The sequence below is a fragment of the Mesoplodon bidens genome (genome assembly GCF_964165515.1).
Source record: "Mesoplodon bidens genome assembly, chromosome: 6".
In the NCBI taxonomy this organism is placed as follows: Eukaryota; Metazoa; Chordata; class Mammalia; order Artiodactyla; family Ziphiidae; genus Mesoplodon; species Mesoplodon bidens.
The window spans coordinates 109205316-109225415 of record NC_138162.1 but is presented as its reverse complement, the minus strand read 5'-3'; the positions used below and the strand labels follow the sequence as shown (position 1 = coordinate 109225415).

General features: G+C 37.3%; 1 protein-coding gene and 1 pseudogene across 3 annotated transcripts in view; one reads left to right on the top strand and one right to left on the bottom strand.

The window, feature by feature from the left end:
- The first annotated feature begins 4374 nt into the window (after positions 1 to 4374).
- Positions 4375 to 5192, top strand: LOC308619327 (ubiquitin domain-containing protein 2-like; annotated as a pseudogene). The gene is made up of 2 exons: positions 4375 to 4420; positions 4561 to 5192. The product of its transcript is annotated as a ubiquitin domain-containing protein 2-like (transcript).
- A 12231-nt stretch (positions 5193 to 17423) lies between these two features.
- FZD3 (frizzled class receptor 3) overlaps positions 17424 to 20100 on the bottom strand; it is a 90419-nt gene continuing 87742 nt past the window's right edge. For both annotated transcript variants that reach the window (XM_081237868.1, XM_081237869.1), the window contains one exon: positions 17424 to 18839. In XM_081237868.1, the coding sequence (XP_081093994.1) occupies positions 18626 to 18839 (214 nt within the window). In that variant the 3' untranslated portion in view covers positions 17424 to 18625. The remainder of the gene's footprint in view (positions 18840 to 20100) is intronic.

Genomic DNA, 20100 nt, shown 5'->3' with positions numbered 1-20100 from the left:
ACTTTCTTTTCTTCCTTCTCCTTTACATTGAAGGTATAACCCATTGAAGTCCCAGATTTCTGCAGAGATCTATTACATTCTGCAACTGATGTTGACCTTAGGGTTAATCTCTTATCCCCCAGATATGGTGCTGTCTCCAGGGCTCAGCAAAAAAACTCTTAGAGCAGAAGCTGGTATTGGTGCTGCTTTCTCGCCAGTGTTTCTTGCTCTCACTTTGTTTTTGACTTTTGTTGGTAAGATCATGCCAGTTCAGCAATACAAACACAAAGGTGATTTTTGTATATAATCCAGCATTTTAACTGCTTACATTGGGAGGGTCATTGAAAAGTACCTAATCTTCCAACTGCTGGAAATGTAAGTTCCCCATTTTCTCTCCAATCCACTCCATGCTGGCCCCCCTCCCACTCTATCTAAGTTGTTCTTTTCAATAACCTCCACATGATCAAGTCAAATGATCTTCCTCAGTCATCATCTTATTATCTTTAAGCACCATTTGACTGGTTTAACGACTCCCTCCTTTATAAAACATTTCTCTCCTGGCTTCTCTAACAGGTTCCCTGGATATTCTTATCTCACTGGCTTCTCCTTCTCAGTCTCCTTTCCTGACCTTTTGTCTTCTACACAACTTCTCCTCTCTATCCAGTCTTCTCCAAGGTGGTCTCATATAAACTGATGGCTTTAAATCCTACCTATATCTTGATGATTCTCACATTTCTATCTCAGGCCAAAATCTCACCCTGAGCTCTAGACTTATATCCAACTGCTTACTTGGCACCTTCACTTGGATAACTAATAGTCACTTTAAACCTAGCCTGTCCAAATCAGAGCTCTTGATTTTTCCCATCAGCATCTATTCTTCCTCCAGTTTTCTCCACCTTAGGAAGTGGCCCCTACTCCAGCTCACCGCTATAGCCAAAGCACCAAGAGTCATCTTTCATCGTCCCCTTGTCCTCAACTGCCACATCCAATGCTCAAGACACCCTGAATCTTCCCTTTTCTGTCCATCTCTGCAACTACCATCTGAGTGCTAGTCCGTATTATCTCTAACCTGTACTCACGCAATTGCTTTTTGATTGGTTTCCCTGTGTGCATTCTTTTTTTTTTTTTTTTTCTCAGCCCTCCCACTTTTCCTCCCCTAGGCTCCCGCCCGCGGGGTGGATCGGCCCTGAGTGGGGGGCTTTCTCTCCTCCCGCATCCCGCCCTACGCCCAAGCACCTCCTCACCGCCAGACCCGCTACCGCTCGGCTCTCCCCTGTGTGCATTCTTGATTTTCATAATCCATCTTCATAGAGCTACCAGAATAATTTTTTAAAAAGGAAAATTAGGGCTTCCCTGGTGGCGCAGTGGTTGAGAGTCTGCCTGCCGATGCAGGGGACACGGGTTCGAGCCCCGGTCTGGGAAGATCCCACATGCCGTGGAGTGGCTGGTCCCGTGAGCCACAACCACTGAGCCTGTGTATCTGGAGCCTGTGCTCCGCAACAAGACAGGCCACGACAGTGAGAGGCCTGCGCACCGCGATGAAGAGTGGCCCCCGCTTGCTGCAACTTGAGAAAGCCCTTGCACACATTCGAAGACCCAACACAGCCAAAAATAAATAAATAAATAAATTTAAAAAATAAAAATAAAAAAAATAAAAAGGAAAATTAGGTCGTGTTAATCACCTAATTAAAATGCTTCAATGGCACTCTTCTGCACTTTGAACAAAATCCATATTCTTTACCTTTAAGCCTCTCCCTCCAGGACAGTCTTAGTCTTGTAACACTTATGACTATCTGAAATTAATCCGTTAATATCTTTACTTATTTATTGTCTGCCTCCCCCCTTTAGATTCAAAATTTTGATTACAGAACTAAAACAGAACTGCCTGCTTTGTTCCCTGCCATAACCTCAGCAATTAATAGGTGATTAATAAATTCCTATCGATTGGATCTTTCATACTCTATAAAGTTCTCTGAATACCCAGTCTTCGTGGCAGAAGTAACTTCTTCCACATTTGTGCTCAAATAACACTTTGAACACATCAGTATTACGGTCCTCGTGTGTTGAAAAGCTTATCTCCTTACTAGAGTGTGAACTTTACAGGAGTATAAATCATGACATTTTCTTCTTTGAATTCCTAGGGTCTTACTCACTACCTGGTAAGGAGTAGGTAGACAAATGAGTGTTTACTGAATAAATGAATGAATGAATTCATGCTAATGAATGGTCACAGAGACTTGAAAGATCATTTTCTAAAATTACTTTCATCAACAGACAAGAAAAACAATATGAATATAACCCTCGGCTCTGGAAAGACTAAAACTGTGACAGCTAAAACAACTTTATAGTTAAATATGCCATGTCTCTGCCAAAGAACTCCTACCAATGGATAGGACAAAAGAGAGGAAGAAAAGGACTTCTGGATTAAAGGTGTAGCTTGTTCTCCTCTGAATTTGCTGACCAATTTTAGTGTTAAAGCGATGGCTCCAGAAACAAGCCAATTTCTGGCAGCCACATGGCCCACATAATCTTTGGAATTTTTAGAAATGCTTATCATTAAGGGAATCTCTCCTTGCTTTGTGTTAAGGGTTCATTTGAAATCTACTATACTGATGGCTAAGGGCACAGGTATTACCCCTGTCCTCAGGATTCTTACCAACAGTTCCCTTAAACTGGCTCAACCAAAGCCCAATCTGTTGCCAGAGAACAATGTCCCTTCATCTGCCCTTGCAGCCACGAGGACTTGTGGGAAACCAGAAGCTTGCATATAGATATTAGTCATGGATCTAGTCCCCGTATTCAGCAAACACTTTTCTAGCAAATCTGGTGCCCCAAAATTCTTAAAATAAAACTGTACATGCTTCATTGATTCACTTCATGTGAAGTGTTTAAATGCTTCTACTGTATTTATTATTGTTCAGTAGCTCAGCTAATATTTTAAGTTGATGAAGACTTTCCATTAGCCCCTTAGGGCCTTTAGTTTTGCGCTAAGAGATAGTGAAAAGGGCTCAACATAATTTTTCGGCAGCAAAATAGAAGATAGTGACTAATCAGTACCTTAGCAAAAACCTTTTTTTCTTTTCAAAATACTTTTGAGTGCCTGCTTAGTTTTGTGTTGATTTCTTTTTTTAAGTAAATGGATTTGTATATAACCGTCTTTTGTGAGTGCATGTGGTGCTCTGGAGTACCCAGAGACCAGGTGGTAAAGCTATGTTCCTTACCTCTTTAATTCTTGGCACACTTGAAAATCTCGACATTCTCCCAAGGCTCCTCTCACGTTCTGCTCCTTGTCTCCTTCTGACAAATGGGTGGGTACGCTGGTGGGAGTGTGGGGCTGATAAAAACATACGCTTGATTAGCAGAGAAAAATGAAGAGCAGTGTTTAAAAAAGGAAAGTAGGATGGAAGAGAGGATAAAAGGAGAAATGGGAATAAAAAGAAACTGGAAAATAATGGTGGAAAAAAATGAAGAATAAAATTGGAAGAAGGGCACTGGGGACTGACTGCTCTGATTAATCTCAGTACCTCCAACCTATCCCAGCCGCCTCAGCAGTCTGGTCCATGGCAACTGGCCAGCTCTCTGAAACGTTTCTGGTCCCTAATGGATGCCTTGGGCCATTTTCCATTACTCACTTGTTCATTGCTTACACTTTGCAGATGTGCAAGTGTGAGGCTGAATATATGTCTTCTATTGCTGCTCTAACAAATTACCCTAAATTTAGGGGCTTAAGCAATACAAACTTACTATCTTCTATAAGTCTGACATGGATCTCACAGGGCTAAAATGAAGATGTCAGCAGTTCCCTTAGGAAGACTTTTGGGGAGTGTTAATTTCCTTGATCATTTTGGTTGTTGGCCGACTTCAAAGTGACATGGAAGGCCTTACAGAGTAGTAAGCTTCCTGTTACTGAAATCATTCAAGCTGAGGCTTATAAAAGATGGTTCTGAAGGATTTTTGTACTGGGTTGGAAGTTGGACCTTATGATTTCTAAGGTCCCTTCCAACTAAACACTGTATGATCTAGGCAAAAAAACTCTAATAGCAGTTTAAATCCTGATCTGCTGTCCTGCGTGTGAAAAAAAAAAAATCAACTGATTTGCTTACGTGGGTAGGATTTTCTATTGGGAAATTGATACAGATATTTTAATGTATTCATTTTTTCCCCTATTATGTGCCTAGTGGTGGTATATATTGAGGATATAATAATGAACAGAGATGGGACTCATCTATATCAACAAGACAAGTGTGAAAGAGATATAATACAGAATGGTGTGTTTATATATTTCTATATTCCAAATTAGTGTGGATCCTGTTATTATGAATGAAAAAATTAGTAATTAGAAGAACATAAAATATGAAACCTAATTTAAAAACAGCAGCTTAGGGGCGGGGGCCGATGGGGCCTGGTGGACAGGCTGCGACGGGGCTGGACTCGCCTGGATGTGGGTGTGCTGGGCTGTGAGGGGGTGAAGTGGGCGTTGCGACCCGCCCGGGATGGGCCAGCCCTGGTCTGGCGGGGCCAAGCCAGAGGCGAGGGCGGCACGGGGGCCAGGCCTGCCAGGCGGGCGGCCCTGGGACTGAGTCGCTTTAGGTCGTGACCAGCCTTTGAAAAAGGAGAAATCCAAATGGAAAAGCGATTATCCCATGACAGATGGACAACTGCTCAGCAAGAGAGCTGAATTTTGGGATACTGCACCAGCTTTTGAAGGCTGTAAAGAGATTTGGGATGCCTTGAAGGCTGCAGCACATGCTTCTGAAAGCAACGATCAGGACCTGGCACAGGCAATCACTGATGGTGCGAACATAACGTTACCACATGGTGCGCTTACAGAGTGCTATGATGAACTGGGGAATAGGCATCAGCTTCCGGCCTATTGCGTGGCACCACCAATCAACGTGATAGAGGTAAAGAGCAACACAGAGACTCTGGATATTCCTGAGCCACCACCCAATTCTGGGTATGAATCTCAGCTCCGTCTGCGCCATTCCGCGAGCAAGGACTCAACCCTGTGGTCCACGGCACAGACACACTGTACCACATGAATAGGCGGCTACATGCAAGCAGAAGGAGTGGAACCGGGCAGTCAGCGGTTGTTCTTTTCTGGCAGACCTCTCACTGACAAAATGAAGTTGGAAGACCTGAAGTTCGTAAAGGGCTATGTTGTCCAGGTTATAATGAGCCAACTTTTGCAAAACCCACCAGTTGAGAACTGAACTGGTCCCGCTGGCTGTCCCCAGATCCCTCCTGCTCCTTTTTACTGCTGTTGTTATTATTTCCTACTCTATGGTGTGAAATTTATTTTCACTGCTCTGAATTCCATATGAATGGATTTAGTTCTGAGGAATTACCAGTGAAAAATTCCATCTGTGATGGAGACCAACAAAAATGATTAATAAAACATAAAGAGCCAGCCGTTGAGACTCATGTAATTACAGCTTCTAATTCGAGAGGCAGTTAAGAAATAGATAACCATTTATTTGAAAATACCCAACAACTATGTAACGGCTGTAAATGATCTGGACTGTAAATAGAACACTGCATTCATGAAGCACAGCACCAAGCACCTGTAAATACAGAATTCTTAAAAAATACATCAAATTTCTGGAAATCATCAATAAGTTATAAAACTTGAGCTTTTTAAAATGGAACCTGAAAGGAGCAGTACTTGAGGTTTGCTTCTTTTCTGGTCTTAATTCCTTGCTCAATTAATATTTAGCCATAAAGGAGTAGAGACCAGCAAACTGTGTTTCAGTATTGCTTTCCCCATCCCCATACGTTGAGCTCCTATTTACATTCACACTAAATTTTGGTGCCTTCCAGCACGTTGGTGGCAGGCACCTTTCTGGAACACTAGGCAGTAATTTACTCGGTGCATTCAGATCTCTGACTTTCAACTGATACTTGGTTGAAAAGTCTATTTTCCTCTTGCTGCATAGGTATTTTGAAATGTCTATATAATGAAGCTGTTTCATATCCAGGCTTAGAAGGTCACTACTATGTAATACCTTCATTGATCTACCTACCCTGTTTAGAACTTTTCAGAGCTAACTGTACCCCCAGATGCGTGGATATTAGGTCAGGGAGTGCACAGAATCAAGTACAGCTGTTCCCACTGTAGAATAATAAAGTAATTATCTCTTCTCCCCCAATTGCAGGAAGGAAAACCCATTCTATCTGTGCCTGGGAGAATTGTGGCTACCTTCAATCTTTTAGAAAAAATTTCAACTTATAATTTGCTAGTGTGAAAGATTTACTGACATCATTTGAACATCGGCAGTGAGACCAAATGATGATACGTTGCTTTAAACTTTAGTGCTTTCCATAGTTCACTGTTACCTACAGTTGTGATGGATGAGAATTTTCCTCTCTCATCTTTCCTAGCAAAGAGGCAAATTAAGAAGCATCTGCAGATTTTATCAGAGGACTGAAAAATTTGGTGAGATAACCTGATTCTTCTGTACTAGGACTGGAATAAAGCTGCCAAGGATTATATTTAATTTGGAGCCTTTTCAAAGCTGGTTCCATAAGTGAGAAGGGGGCTACCACATGACCTCTGAACCGTTGAGAATCCATGAGATGGAAAAGCAGAGGCAAGAAGGCACTTATGTTGTTCTCAAATGGGAAATAATCAAACCTCCACACCTCTTTTGGATGTGAAGCACCATTATTAATTTTAATGGCAAAATGAAACTGCTATTTAGTTTAAATGTAATGTTTAAAATAGTATTACATTTCGTATAGCCTGATTACACATATCTATAATTGTAACATATCATGGTTCTGAGAGCTTTAACTACTTCTCTTTGTTATGCAATCATTTTAAAGACTGTGGCTACATTTAATTTAGGTTTACTGACAATTGAATCTAAACTCAAGAGGCGACACAGCAGCATTAATTCCAAAGGAGTATGTTTACACATGGAGGTGGAGGTAGGCGAGGGTATTTCAATATAATGCCCCGTCATCAAAATGCTTCCTTATTAATTTGTGTGCCACACTGAACAGCAACATCTCTCAAAGGTTGTCAACTGGAGGAAAAAAGTGTTCAAATCTATGTTTCTTAAGTAAATTTGGTGATATAATAAAAAAAAATAAAAATAGCAGTGTAATATGTTAAATAGAGTCTAGAAGATGAGGTAGAAAACTATACTCAGTCAGGTACTAATGACAAAATACAGAACAAATCATTTAATTTTATTACAAATCTCCAATTTATAACCAAAATATACAACCACTACATTTAAAATCAGTTTATACACTCACAGTTAAAGTGCTAAGTAAAAACATTTACAGAAACTGACATCAGTCTACTGTAAACAAAATAAATCTACAAGAGCAGAGTGCAAAGCACATCCAGCTAATGTGAAAGTACATTTCATGCTCTAATCAAGCGCACTTGTCCTATACAGAGCTCAGCAGTAACTTCACCACTCATTTGGAAATGAATGAACGATTTTAAATACATAAAAAAGAAACATGAAGAACTAATGCCACAAAATACAAGTCTTTATTGGCATAAAGTTTCTAACTAGATGTTTATATGATAAAGCAAGATTAAAATTTTAGCATCGATTTTAGAATCACCTCATCAACTTAATTCAGATTAGAGTTTGAAAACTAAATTGCTAAGTGCCAGCTGTTTAAGAATAATAGTTTTTGAAAATAATGAAAAAAGAATATCCTTTCTACCTTTATATCTCTTGAAAAAAAGAGAAGGTGGTGGTCATTGTTGAGAACAGTAAAATGAGGAAAGACTTTTTTTTAAAACAAGAGTGGACACTGCCCAGCTGTAAATTTAATATCACGGAGCGGAGCTGGAAGACAGGCCTACCTGAAGGCAGGGCAGACAGAGCCTGAAACACAGACAGCCTTAGAAGAGCGTAGGTGAAGGGTATCTAGGATGTTCCAGACACAGCCTTTGAACTGAAAAACATGAGATCAGTAAGGCCCCGACTTCATATGACGCATAAAAAAGAAAGGACTAGCTCCTTTCTTCAAGGTCACTGAAAATATACAGCACTTTTCCTCAGGGAAAGAGGAGCAGATTCCCAAGTTAGGTCATTTAAATGGTATCTCTTGTCTCAAAATAGTTCCACCAACACTAAATTATTTCCACTCTTAAAGCTTAATATTCTACTAACTGATAGTAATCTGTGCTAACAACAATGTATTTGTCTGTTTTTAAGAGAGGTGAAAGGGCTATAGTCACTAACACTTTATTCCAAACCAAGACCCCTAGATTAATACTGGAGTGCACTAGGTCAGCTCTTGTTGGCTATCTGTTACCCTTATTATTCACAAAAATATTATTTATATGAGGAGATGTAGTATGACTTTGGAACAACGCAATCTGCAACCTTTTAGAACATAGCTCTATTTAAAACTGGGGATTTCCTGTGTAGGAGCTTCTTAATTTTATATGCTTTTTTATACTCATATATTTTAATTCTTACAACCTGAAACATATGCATAAAGAAAATCTTTAAATGGCACTTTAAGGCAAATTTGTTGACTACATAACATAATAGTATTCATTATTTTAGAATGCCTATCAAGAAGATAAAATTCTGGGCCCATGGGCCATGGCCGCTGGGCCTGCGCGTCTGGAGCCTGTGCTCTGCAGCGGGAGAGGCCACAGCAGTGAGAGGCCCGCATACCAAAAAAAAAAAAAGATAAAATTCTATAGCTGGCAAAACTTGAGTCCATATTAGATATTGGGTGGGGAGGGGAGTTATTTTGCCTCTAAATGATATTTAGATGTATGACATGTATGACAATATTTCAATAGTGAAAGCTTAAAAACTACACATAGATTTAATGAAAGCGTATGTAACTTATGTATTCCCAAAAGATATTTGCTTCAATTACTGAAGTCATTTTTTTTTTTTTTTTTTTTTTTTGCGGTATGCGGGCCTCTCAATGCTTGTGGCCTCTCCTGTTGCGGAGCACAGGCTCCGGACCCGCAGGCTCAGCGGCCATGGCTCACGGGCCCAGCCGCTCCACAGCATGTGGGATCATCCTGGACCGGGGCACGAACCCGCGTCCCCTGCATCGGCAGGCGGACTCTCAACCACTGCGCCACCAGGGAAACCCTGAAGTCATTTTGATTAAACATCTTTGAAAACTGGGCAATTTAACAGCAAAACAAAGCAGAATTTTCTTGATAGACCTATGGTTATCTGTAGTTTGAGTCTCTTTCATAAAGCCTGGTAGGTTGATTAAAAGAGTTGAAATGGGAAGTCATTACATCTGTTCTAAAGGATCTTTGTTTGGTTGTTTCTTGAATATATATTATGAAATTGTTAACACTTGATCAACAAAACCAGCAACTTCACACAGCTCAGAATAATATTATCCAACTATGACCACGTAATATGACTCTCCTTGGGCTGATTCTCAGAAAGAACAGTCCATCTATGGAAGAGTTTTCTGCTGAGATGACTGTGATAACCTAACACATACAATACTGTACAACATTAAGAAAATAAGACAAAACAAAGTCTCAAAAAAAAAGCTCACATTAAATAAATGTGAGCTTCAGGTATCGTATATTACAGAAAGCGAAATAACTATTAACTATAAAAAATTGTAGACATATATACTTACATAAATAATATCCCCAATTCACTAACAGATTAAAATACAGCAAAGTTGGTATTTTCCTAATTTAAAAAGTTTAAATTAGAAGAAACAGTTTCCATAGCTCTTTCAAATAAAAATAAGACAATTTAATAGCTTTTGAGTGTCAAATGACTTCTCTTTTTGGGACTGGGAGTAAGGGGTTGTGGTATTGCTGTCTTTATCATGCCAAAGTAAATTTCTAAACTGCATCACTCCTTCACATATGCAATACGTTTAAACTGTAATGAAAAAATAAAACTCTCGAAAACAGAATTTGGCATTTCTGAAAATAAAAGCAGAAAAGTTGTTTGAAGTTGGTATTAAAGATCTGTGAAATGGGATAATTTTAGAGAAATTAACTTTTTAAAAAGATGAATGATACAGAATTCAGATTTACTATGATAATTCACAAGCTAAGGTAAAAATAGCACCCGATGACAAGAATTTCCAGACTAATATTTTCAAATCAGAGTTCTTTTCATGATTAAAAAAATAATTTTAAGTTCACATGTAAAGAAAACACAATATTTTCAAGTACATAAACACCTCAGCTCAGTGTAAAGAACTACTGTGTTGATCTTGTCTCAGAAATATAGAATTATTTCATATTAAATCTTTCTGCCAACAAGAGTAGTTCAAAGAAAAATTATCTGAGGCAGGACTAAGGGAGAGAGACAGGGAAGACATAAACTTCCTTTTCAAAACTGGGGGAGGGGATAAGTAGGTAGAGAAATAGAAAAATAGTGGATGGATAAATATAAATTAAATCACCCTAGGATTATCTGTTTTATCTTATAGAATATCCCATTATCAAAACCCAGAAAATACTCAATGAAATGTTTAAACCTCAGACTCAAGCTTAACAAATGTAATATCAAAACATGCAGAGACAGAGAACTGAAAATAAAGTGGCTGTTTTTAACAGGCAGTTAAAATAACATTGTAATACAGGCATGTCTGAATGAGAGAAGCTGGGCATCTAATTTAATTTCCGGAAGACAGGAGAGTTGTCTGATCCAGTGAACTGACCAAAGACAAGGAATCAAGTACAGCCAAAGAAATCACACCAGAAACCAGTACACCTTCCTATATCAACTTTCCATTATTCTTCTCTACCCATCAGACACCAAACCCAATACCTAGACTGTAAATCTATAGACCAAGGGTTCAAGAGATTGATATGAGCTAATGAAGACAATTAGAAGAAAGACAATGATCTTTAAAAGTAACAGGAACCTCCTTGGCCTGGTTCTCAGTGAACGTAATTAAATCTACAAGAGAACTCTGCTGAAGGATGGAACTAATGGAATCTCCACATTTTATTACAGAAGGAGGCTTTAGAGAAACATCTTCTGCAGAGCCAGAAAAAAATAAAAAATAACACACCACATTTATCTCTAACAATATTTTAAAGCAGGACATTAACTTGCCCATAGTAATCTTGCAACTGTATTTATGCAATGAATCTAAGAATACAGCTTAAGAATAATTCTTGAACAGAAAAATTTCAATCCATTCCTCTTAAATTCCTTTTACATTTTGTAATCATTTCAATGTCAGTACAACCTAATAGCTTTTTAATTAGCTATATGGGCCAGTGCTATCACTGCTTTGTTTACTAATTTTACCTTGAATACATTTTGTTAAAAGTTTAGCCTAAATAGCTACATTCATATTTAAGAGAACAAAGATCACAGAATTTGACACGTTATTGTTTTCTGTACGTCAATTTTTTTTTTTTTTTTTTTTTTTTTTTGCAGTACGCGGGCCTCTCACTGTTGTGGCCTCTCCCGTTGCGGAGCACAGGCTCCCGAAGCGCAGGCTCAGCGGCCATGGCTCATGGGCCCAGCCGCTCCGCGGCATGTGGGATCTTCCCGGACCAGGGCACGAACCCGTGTCCCCTGCATCGGCAGGCGGACTCTCAACCACTGCGCCACCAGGGAAGCCCTCTGTACCTCAATTTTAAGGTGCTTATGCTGGTTCTTTAGGAGACTTTTCCCTTGGGAGAAGAAAAGGTCATGTCAATTATTTGTAACCTTTTACTTTTATTATCTGTAATATGATTTTCCTCCTTTAAAATTACTTAAAATCAGGAATTTCCTAGCGGTCCAGTGGTTAGGACTTGGTGCTTTCAATGCCATGGCCCGGGTTCAATCCCTGATCGAGGAACTAAGATCCCACAAGCCATGCAGTGTGGCCGAAAAACATAAAATAAAATAAAATTACTTAAAATCATGAATGGGAAACAAAATTAGCAACATATCTGAATCCTATTAATTTGAGTATAACTTGCATTAACAGTACAGGCTGATCTCGTAAATACAGTTCATGGGAAGAATAACAAGAATAAAAGTAAGCCTAGATAATGATTATAAAATAGTCAAGGGATAACCAAATCAGAGACAGGTGGAATTTGAGACACTACCTGATCTAATCCCCTTGTTCCTTTCATTTACAGATGAGAAAATTGAGGTCCCAAGAGGTAAAATTCCAAAATTACGCAGCTCATTGAAAACAGAGGCAACACTAGAAATCAGGTCTTCTGACACAAAGTTTTGTGGTATTTAAAAATAACATAATGCATTTTTACTAAGCATTAAAAAAATCTGCCAATTTAGAAAAAAAGAAATTGTTAAGCTCTCAAGTTTTTTCTTTTATGTCAGTAAGCATGTCAACACAGGTAAAGAAATACTTGCAAGTTAGCAATACAAACAAGCTGACTTATATAACAAAACCCCCAGGGCAATAATAAAAACAACAACAACAACAATAATAATAATGTTGTAGCTCACCCTACTTCAGGAAATATGATAAAATAACAAGCTTGAAAAATAGCACTGTCTTATAAATACTAATGTTACTAGTGAATGGTAATTACCAAAATAATGGAACACTGAATTTTCAAAACCCAAATTACTACAAGGTAAAAAACTTGTTTCTCTTGATCAGGGAAAACTGGTGACAGTGGCCAATAAAATGAGAAAAAAATTATGAACAATGCTATCATACCAATGAAAATGTCCGAGAAAGGACATAATAGATTTTCTGAGAAAAGTGATTATTAAAAAAAAAGTACTCTGAAGGAAACCAACATTCAATACATTTAAATAGACTGAATGACTCTCACTTATAGGAATAATGTTGTACTGGTATGGGATTTGACTAAAATATAAGTGAAAATTTACCTTCTTTTATCTTTATGGCACCAAAATTTTTACTTTCTAATTAGAGATCACAGAATAAGAAAGATGCTTATTAACTTATTATATTAAATCTTTATAAATCAACCAAATAAGAATGTCTGCAAATATGGCTGGTTCTGGATAGACCTTAACATTTTCTTTCTCAGAATACTTTGGATCCTGAGAGAAAATTATAACCCGATATCAACTTGGCTGTTAAAGAAATATAGAATTTACATTAGAAAAAAACCCAGGAGACTAATTATAGTCAGATGGAAGGTAAAGGTTGCTTAGTCTTCCTACTCCTTTCTCAAAACTCAGATAATTGGAACAAAAAAGAAGGGAACTAAAATATTAAGAGATGTCAACATAATTTTTTCATATAAAATAGATTAAAATGATATAAGAATAATGTATAAAATCATACAGCTACTAAGAAACATAGCTGAATTAAATGTAAACACTTTTTCTTATTTTAATCAGTTGTAAAAAAGGAATAAAAGAAGTTTAAAAGAATCATGAGTTCCTTTGTAAATCTAGGTTCTATAAAAATGCTCTTTTGTGTGCTTATGTGTGGAAAAGAATGGAGAAATCCTTACTTTATGCAGGTTTAAAAACTATATATGCAAATATACAAACAAGATAATATTATCACTTAAAATGTAAAGTTTTGCTACGATGAAAACCAACAAGTTACAGTAATCACATTTTAAAAATTGTTGTTAATTGGAAAGAACTGGGCACATGAAAGTCCTCAAAGAAAGAAAAATAAGGCTTACACTTCTCTTTATATTTTTCTTATAAATTTCATTGAAACCAAGCTAATGTAGTTATATCATTCTGTATCAAAGAAAACATATAATGGAGATCCCCAAATTCCTGATGAAAGTGACCTACAAATTCAGCCATATAAAATTTGAAAGCATATTCTGGTATAACATATAATAAAGAACCAATACAATCTAAGGGCATAGCCACTCTTGAAAAAGAACCTCATTTTTAAAGGATTAATTGGATTGCTGATTTAAAGGTTATACCAAATGAATACTGATCTAATTGCCTATTCTGATGTTACTGCTAAGTACCACTGAAGACCATTATTCTTGCTTTCTGTAACCCCAAAATTCTAACAAAAGCAAATACTATCAGTAGGGGAACTTACAGGTTAAAGAGCACTATAATTCCTGTTATCTCATTTGATCCTCACAATGTCCAGTGAGATAGGTTTCGGGGCCCCAGATTACCTTATCCTTATTTTATATCAAAGAAATTGAGACCAAGAGAAATTAAATGAGCTGTCTAGTTTACATCATAATTATGGGTCTTTTGATTCCAAGTATGATAATATGTAAATATACCTTTGGCATGTCAAAAGCAATATAAATATCATCATAGTGAAATTTTGGTATATTAATGTTTTCTAAGCTCAAGCCAATGATCCACTATTTTATCAAAAATTTTAAGTAGTTCCTTTTATTTCATGGGGATATAGCCTAAACCAATACAGTTACAACTTCAGTTACTGATAGCTATTATCACAAAGAAACTAATGAGGTAGGTTAAAATGTAGTAAATTTTTCTAATCTGAAGAGATTCTCAGAATTTTCATAAATCTGCTCTAAGAAACAGCTTTTAGAAAATCATCATTAATCAAGGTTTACTTGAATATTCATTTACCCAACTACTACACAAAGATCTAACTTTACATAAAACCAACAAGAACCTAAATACCTCTAAGAATTGCTCATCACCTTTTAAAATTAATATAAAGTGAGGGCTTCCCTGGTGGCGCAGTGGTTGAGAGTCCGCCTGCCGATGCAGGGGACACGGGTTCGTGCCCTGGTCCGGGAAGATCCCACGTGCCGTGGAGCGGCTAGGCCCGTAAGCCATGGCAGCTGAGCCTGCGCATCCGGAGCCTGTGCTCCGCAACGGGAGAGGCCACAACAGTGAGAGGCCCGCGTACCGCAAAAAAAAAAAAAAAAAAAAAAGAAAAAAAATTAATATAAAGTGTTGGTACAAGTTTGTATATATATTTCTTTAATTAAAATAGTAATATGGACTGTTACTCTAGGAGAAATACACTTTATTTGGTGCAATTCACATATTACTAATTGCCGCATATTATTCTGGTAAAGCAGAGACTTCATTTCACTTAGTTTAGACTCTTCAAATTTCTTTGAAGTGAGACTTCACTGCTAGAGTAAAAGTGAGTTGCATAACATGAGTTATTCATTCATTTAAATATTTATTGAAAACCTACTATGTACTATGCACTCTGCTAGTTGTTATTAATCAGTTGTTCTTTGAAACTACTGTTTAGAGCTTAATATTGTCTTGAATTGTTTGCTTTAACCACTGAAAAAATTCAATACAATATTGCTGAAATCAGAGTACTTCTCGAAAACCTTTCAGTTATATATTAACATTTTAGAGAGAACTATTATTTTCTCAGTTGTCAACTGAACAAATAAAATACTAAACATTATCATATGCCAATCACAACACAAATTAAACATAAGGTAAGAAAGCTGTCCAGACTTGCTCATGTTGGTTTAAGCTAGTTGAGACTTGAAATTGTTGTTTTGTTATAGTTCTTCAACTGTTTCTTTAAAGAAAAAAAATCTTAATTTGGAGCGCTAGTTTGATAAATAACACAACCCAAACTAAATACGGTTTTTTAAAACAATGGATTAACAATATTAATTAAATTTTGTGGAGCAAAACTAAGATACTGAAAGTAACTGAGAGGACAATATAGCCTTTAAAAATACATCAACAGTTTAGTAGGGAAGATACAAATGAATATATAAAAGTGAGGAAGCACAAAGTTAAGATTTTCATAATGATGTTCACTTAACTGTCTATACTTGGCCCACAAAGAAACCAATTAACTTTTTTTTTTTTTTTTTTTTGCGGTACGCAGGCCTCTCACTGTTGTGGCCTCTCCCGTTGCGGAGCACAGGCTCCGGACGCGCAGGCTCGGCGGCCATGGCTCACGGGCCCCGCTGCCCCGCGGCATGTGGGATCCTTCTGGACCAGGGCACGAACCCGCATCCCCTGCATCGGCAGGCGGACTCTCAACCACTGCGCCACCGGGGAAGCCCCCAATTAACATTTTGGCAATTGATAATATAATGCAGATGGCGATGGATGACAACATCTTTGAGCTGAAACCGGTACCTTCTATATTATTTTTCTGTCTGAATGTTTGTTTTGGTCTCTCATGCTGTTCTCAGGGGAAATCCTCAGACAAAAGCCTCAAGAATTACTAATTTATTTATAAATGAGTTGTTATAAATTTGGCTTTCAGAGTAAAGGGTTACTAACTGTCAGATGTGAGGGAATTCAGACTCTACTTGTCTTGAGTATTAACTCCAGTTTCAAGGGAAAAGAAGATGGAGGAAAAAGTAAAGCATTTGAGCCAAATATTCAACTATATCTTAAGAAGGATTAATAATAAATATTAATACAAACTTTGAGAGAAAAAACATGATACACAAATTATTATTATCAGAAAACTGACTTCTGCACCTGATAAAAGCTTCTGTCAACGCCTAATTTCTTGGTACTTTTTGTTTTAAAGAAGGAGAGGAAGAAGTATACACATGAATTAAACACATGTCAAGGAATGTACTATGGTAGCCCTCAAACAAATCTCTTAAATCCTCAATAATCTTAATCCCTTATAGTTCATAACACTTTAAAATTTTCAAAGAGCTTTCATATGATTTTTCATCTGATACCTATTTGACAACTTTGTGAGGTAGGTATTTATCTTCTGTCTTCATTTATAAACAAGAGAACTGAGGCTCAGAGAAATTGACCTGTTAAAGGTAAAACATTAGCATATGGCAAAGCCAGGCCTCTTTAGAGTCTAGAATATTTTTTTTTTTTTTTTTTTTTTTTCTTTTTGGCGGTATGCGGGCCTCTCACTGTTGTGGCCTCTCCCGTTGCGGAGCACAGGCTCCGGATGCGCAGGCCCAGTGGCCATGGCTCACGGGCCCAGCCGCTCCGCAGCATATGGGATCCTCCCAGACCGGGGCACGAACCCGTATCCCCTGCATCGGCAGGCGGACTCTCAACCACTGCGCCACCAGGGAGGCCCTAGAATATTTTTTGAAGTGTGATTCTTGGATACTTGCATAAGAATCACCTGTGGTATTTCTTTTTGCAACTACAGATTTTAAAGGCCTACCATCACCTTTGACGTAATGAGTAAGAATCCTTAGCAGTGGGATCCAGAATTCCAGCTGTATGTCGGGTAATGGTATAAAAGCATAACACTGAATCCAGCTAGATTTTCACGTGATCCCACATGATGCCATCACACCATCATCGGAGGCAAGTTAGTTTCAAACACCTTGCAGCCAGGTTGCAGATTAGAATCACCTGGAAAGCTTTTTAAAAAAACTACCAGTTCTCATCTGAATGAGAGGAAGGTGTCAGGTATCAGAGGCTCCCCAAGTGATTCTTATCTGTAGTCAGGGTTGAGGATCCCTTGTTTAAATATACTTTTCTGTAAAACACATCCAGCATTTTTCTTTCCCTTCTGATCAGTTTCATGCCTAATAAAGTTCACAGTTTTTATTATAAATTATTTAAATTTTACAAGACAAAATGTCAAACATTTCTGAGTTGATATTTTTAAGATTAAAGATACTTCACAGCAGGACTAATCATGCTCCATTTAGCTACAATGATTTTCAAATACCCCAAATTAATCACCTCTTTGGACTTAGGTTATATATATTTCAGTTATAAACAAGAATGATCCAGGATCTGAAAATAAGGGTGTGGGGCAAAAGCTGTAGCCTGTTGGCTACTGGGCAATGCAAGTGCAGACAATCAACCCACTGACAGGAGGGGCCTGGATACCAAGATCTGGTGGCTTTGGCAAGATCACATCTCACTGTAGAAAAATACAACAACAAATACAGAGAAAACATTTTGCCATTTTGTAATTATGGTTACCACAAAAAACCTTATAATGTGTGATGCTTATTCTATTACATGCTTCCACAGAACATATCTGAACATGAAGTTCTCTATGAATCAAAACTACTACATGGGAAAACATGGCTACAAAGTAAAAATTTTCCATCATGCATATGGATAAGTTATAAAAACACAGCCAGTAAAAGTAATATTTACAAAAGTAATAAAAACAGCACAATTACTGGGAAAAATGCCCATCTCCGCTTTTACTCCGTCGCTAATCCTGCTCCTGTATTTCTCTGAATAAAGATTATTTTGATAGAATTTCAAAAGAGCCTTCAATAGATTAATCAGATTCTTCTGTTGATTTTATGTTCTATTAGCTAAAATACCCTTGCTTATTTATTAAATTCTCCTACAGTTTAAAAACACAGTTCTTTTTCACTTAGTGGAAAGGAAACTACAAACTCCTACAATTCATCTGAGAAATAAACCTTGCATAGAAAATTTCTTTAATTTTGAAATTTTGTTTTATTAACAGAACTACCAGAATGTTATCTCACAACTAGTTGATATTATATGAAAGTTCACTATAAAGCAGTCACCACACATTTAGGATTTTTCTAAATATAAAACAAGTGGGTTTATAAAAATGCTTACCAGACAAATAATTATTTCTTCATAACCTAGAAATAAGAATTATTTATGCAATGATATAATTCTTAGCATTTTGGATGCCTTGATGTTACAAGTTTGTTGCAATATAAAAAGCAAAAGTTTACTTTTCAATGGACACAATCTGCACCTGACTGAAAGCATCATAACAGTGAATTACTGCAATCAGTCATGCAAAGGCAAAGAAGAAAATCTGCTTTTTAAACAACACAAGTTTTCCACCTTAGGACAATTTAAGCACTGGTTCCATCTTCTTCAATAACCCGATTCATGCTGGTGCCATGTGTGATGTGAGTCATAGGATTATTACTGAGATCTCTGATGCTGCTATGTCGTGACTGTTCATTGAGCCGATGAGAACTACTGTGCCTGGAGTGATCCGTGAGTCGTGACATGCTGCCATGAGGTAGTCGCTCCTCCATTCCTCTGTAACTGCAGGGAGTATACCTAATATAGGACAGTTTATTTTGAAGTAGGTAACAGAACACACTAGAAAATAACATGAAAAATTTTCATGAAAATACCTCATCAAGTGGAACAATTAGGAAACTAACAAGTGAAAAAGTAACAACCAACTTTTGATGATTTACACTCTTGAATTATTCAAGTGGCCAAACAGAAGGGAGAGAAAATCTACTAATGAGGCTCAGAATTAAGGTATGCTTTGCAAAAGGACAGAAGCTGAAGTTAAGAAGAGCTGACTGATCTGGAGCTATGCTAACTAAGTAAGGATACTTTTCTCATTCAAATAAGTTTTGGGTTATGAGGTGGGTTCCAGGAGAGGAAGAACAGCAACAGAAGAAATATGGCATTGTCCCAGGGAGTTTAGAAGAATGGTTATAATCAGTAGGACAGCAAACTCCAATTTTACTAAAAGAGTAGCATTGGAAAAGCGAGCAAATGAAATTAGAGGAGAAATTACCGTGACCTTAAAAAAAAAAAAAAAAAAAGTGAGGGAATTGGCAAGCAATGATGACGCTAGGTGCCGACAGCTTCTTTGCAGGCAGCCCAGTTAACAGCTGAATTAACTACCTGTAAATGGTCTTAATTACTTTTCATTAGGGCTTCAGGCTGTGAGGATGCTATTTTGTAAAAGCTACATCAACTTAAATACAGAAGTAGCAAACTCCTAAGACTTTGTAACCCATATTCCTGCAAAAGCAAATTCTCTCCTTATCCCTAGCCCAAGACACAGCTTTTGAGTATGTCAACTGGGCTACTTGGCTTATTGCAGACAGTCTTCTCCGTCATTCTACTTATCTTGAAAGGCAGCAGTGGGAGCTGTTAAATTTTCTTTTGTTGCAATTCTGACTCATTGAGCCCCCATCAGAGGTAAGAAAACTCACACTCAAACATACTATACACTTTCTGTAAAAAATATTTAATTTAGAATAACAAAGATCAAAGAAAACAACTGAAAATAATTTATAACTTTAATTAATACATTAAATTTTAAGTAGTATTTCCAAAAATAAAAAGGTAGCAGGCCATTCCTTTTTCAAATAGTCATCAAAACAACTAATCACAAGCAGCTGAAGACCTACTGGCTGTCAAAAAGCATTTATCATTTCCCTCATTTAATGATTATAACAAATTTCATGACTCAATATGAATCATTTGTAAAATTTAAAGATTTTAAAGATTGATTCATATACCACTGAGGTGATCTAGTATTATAGCAGTGCTTGTCAAATAATGTTTTCATTAG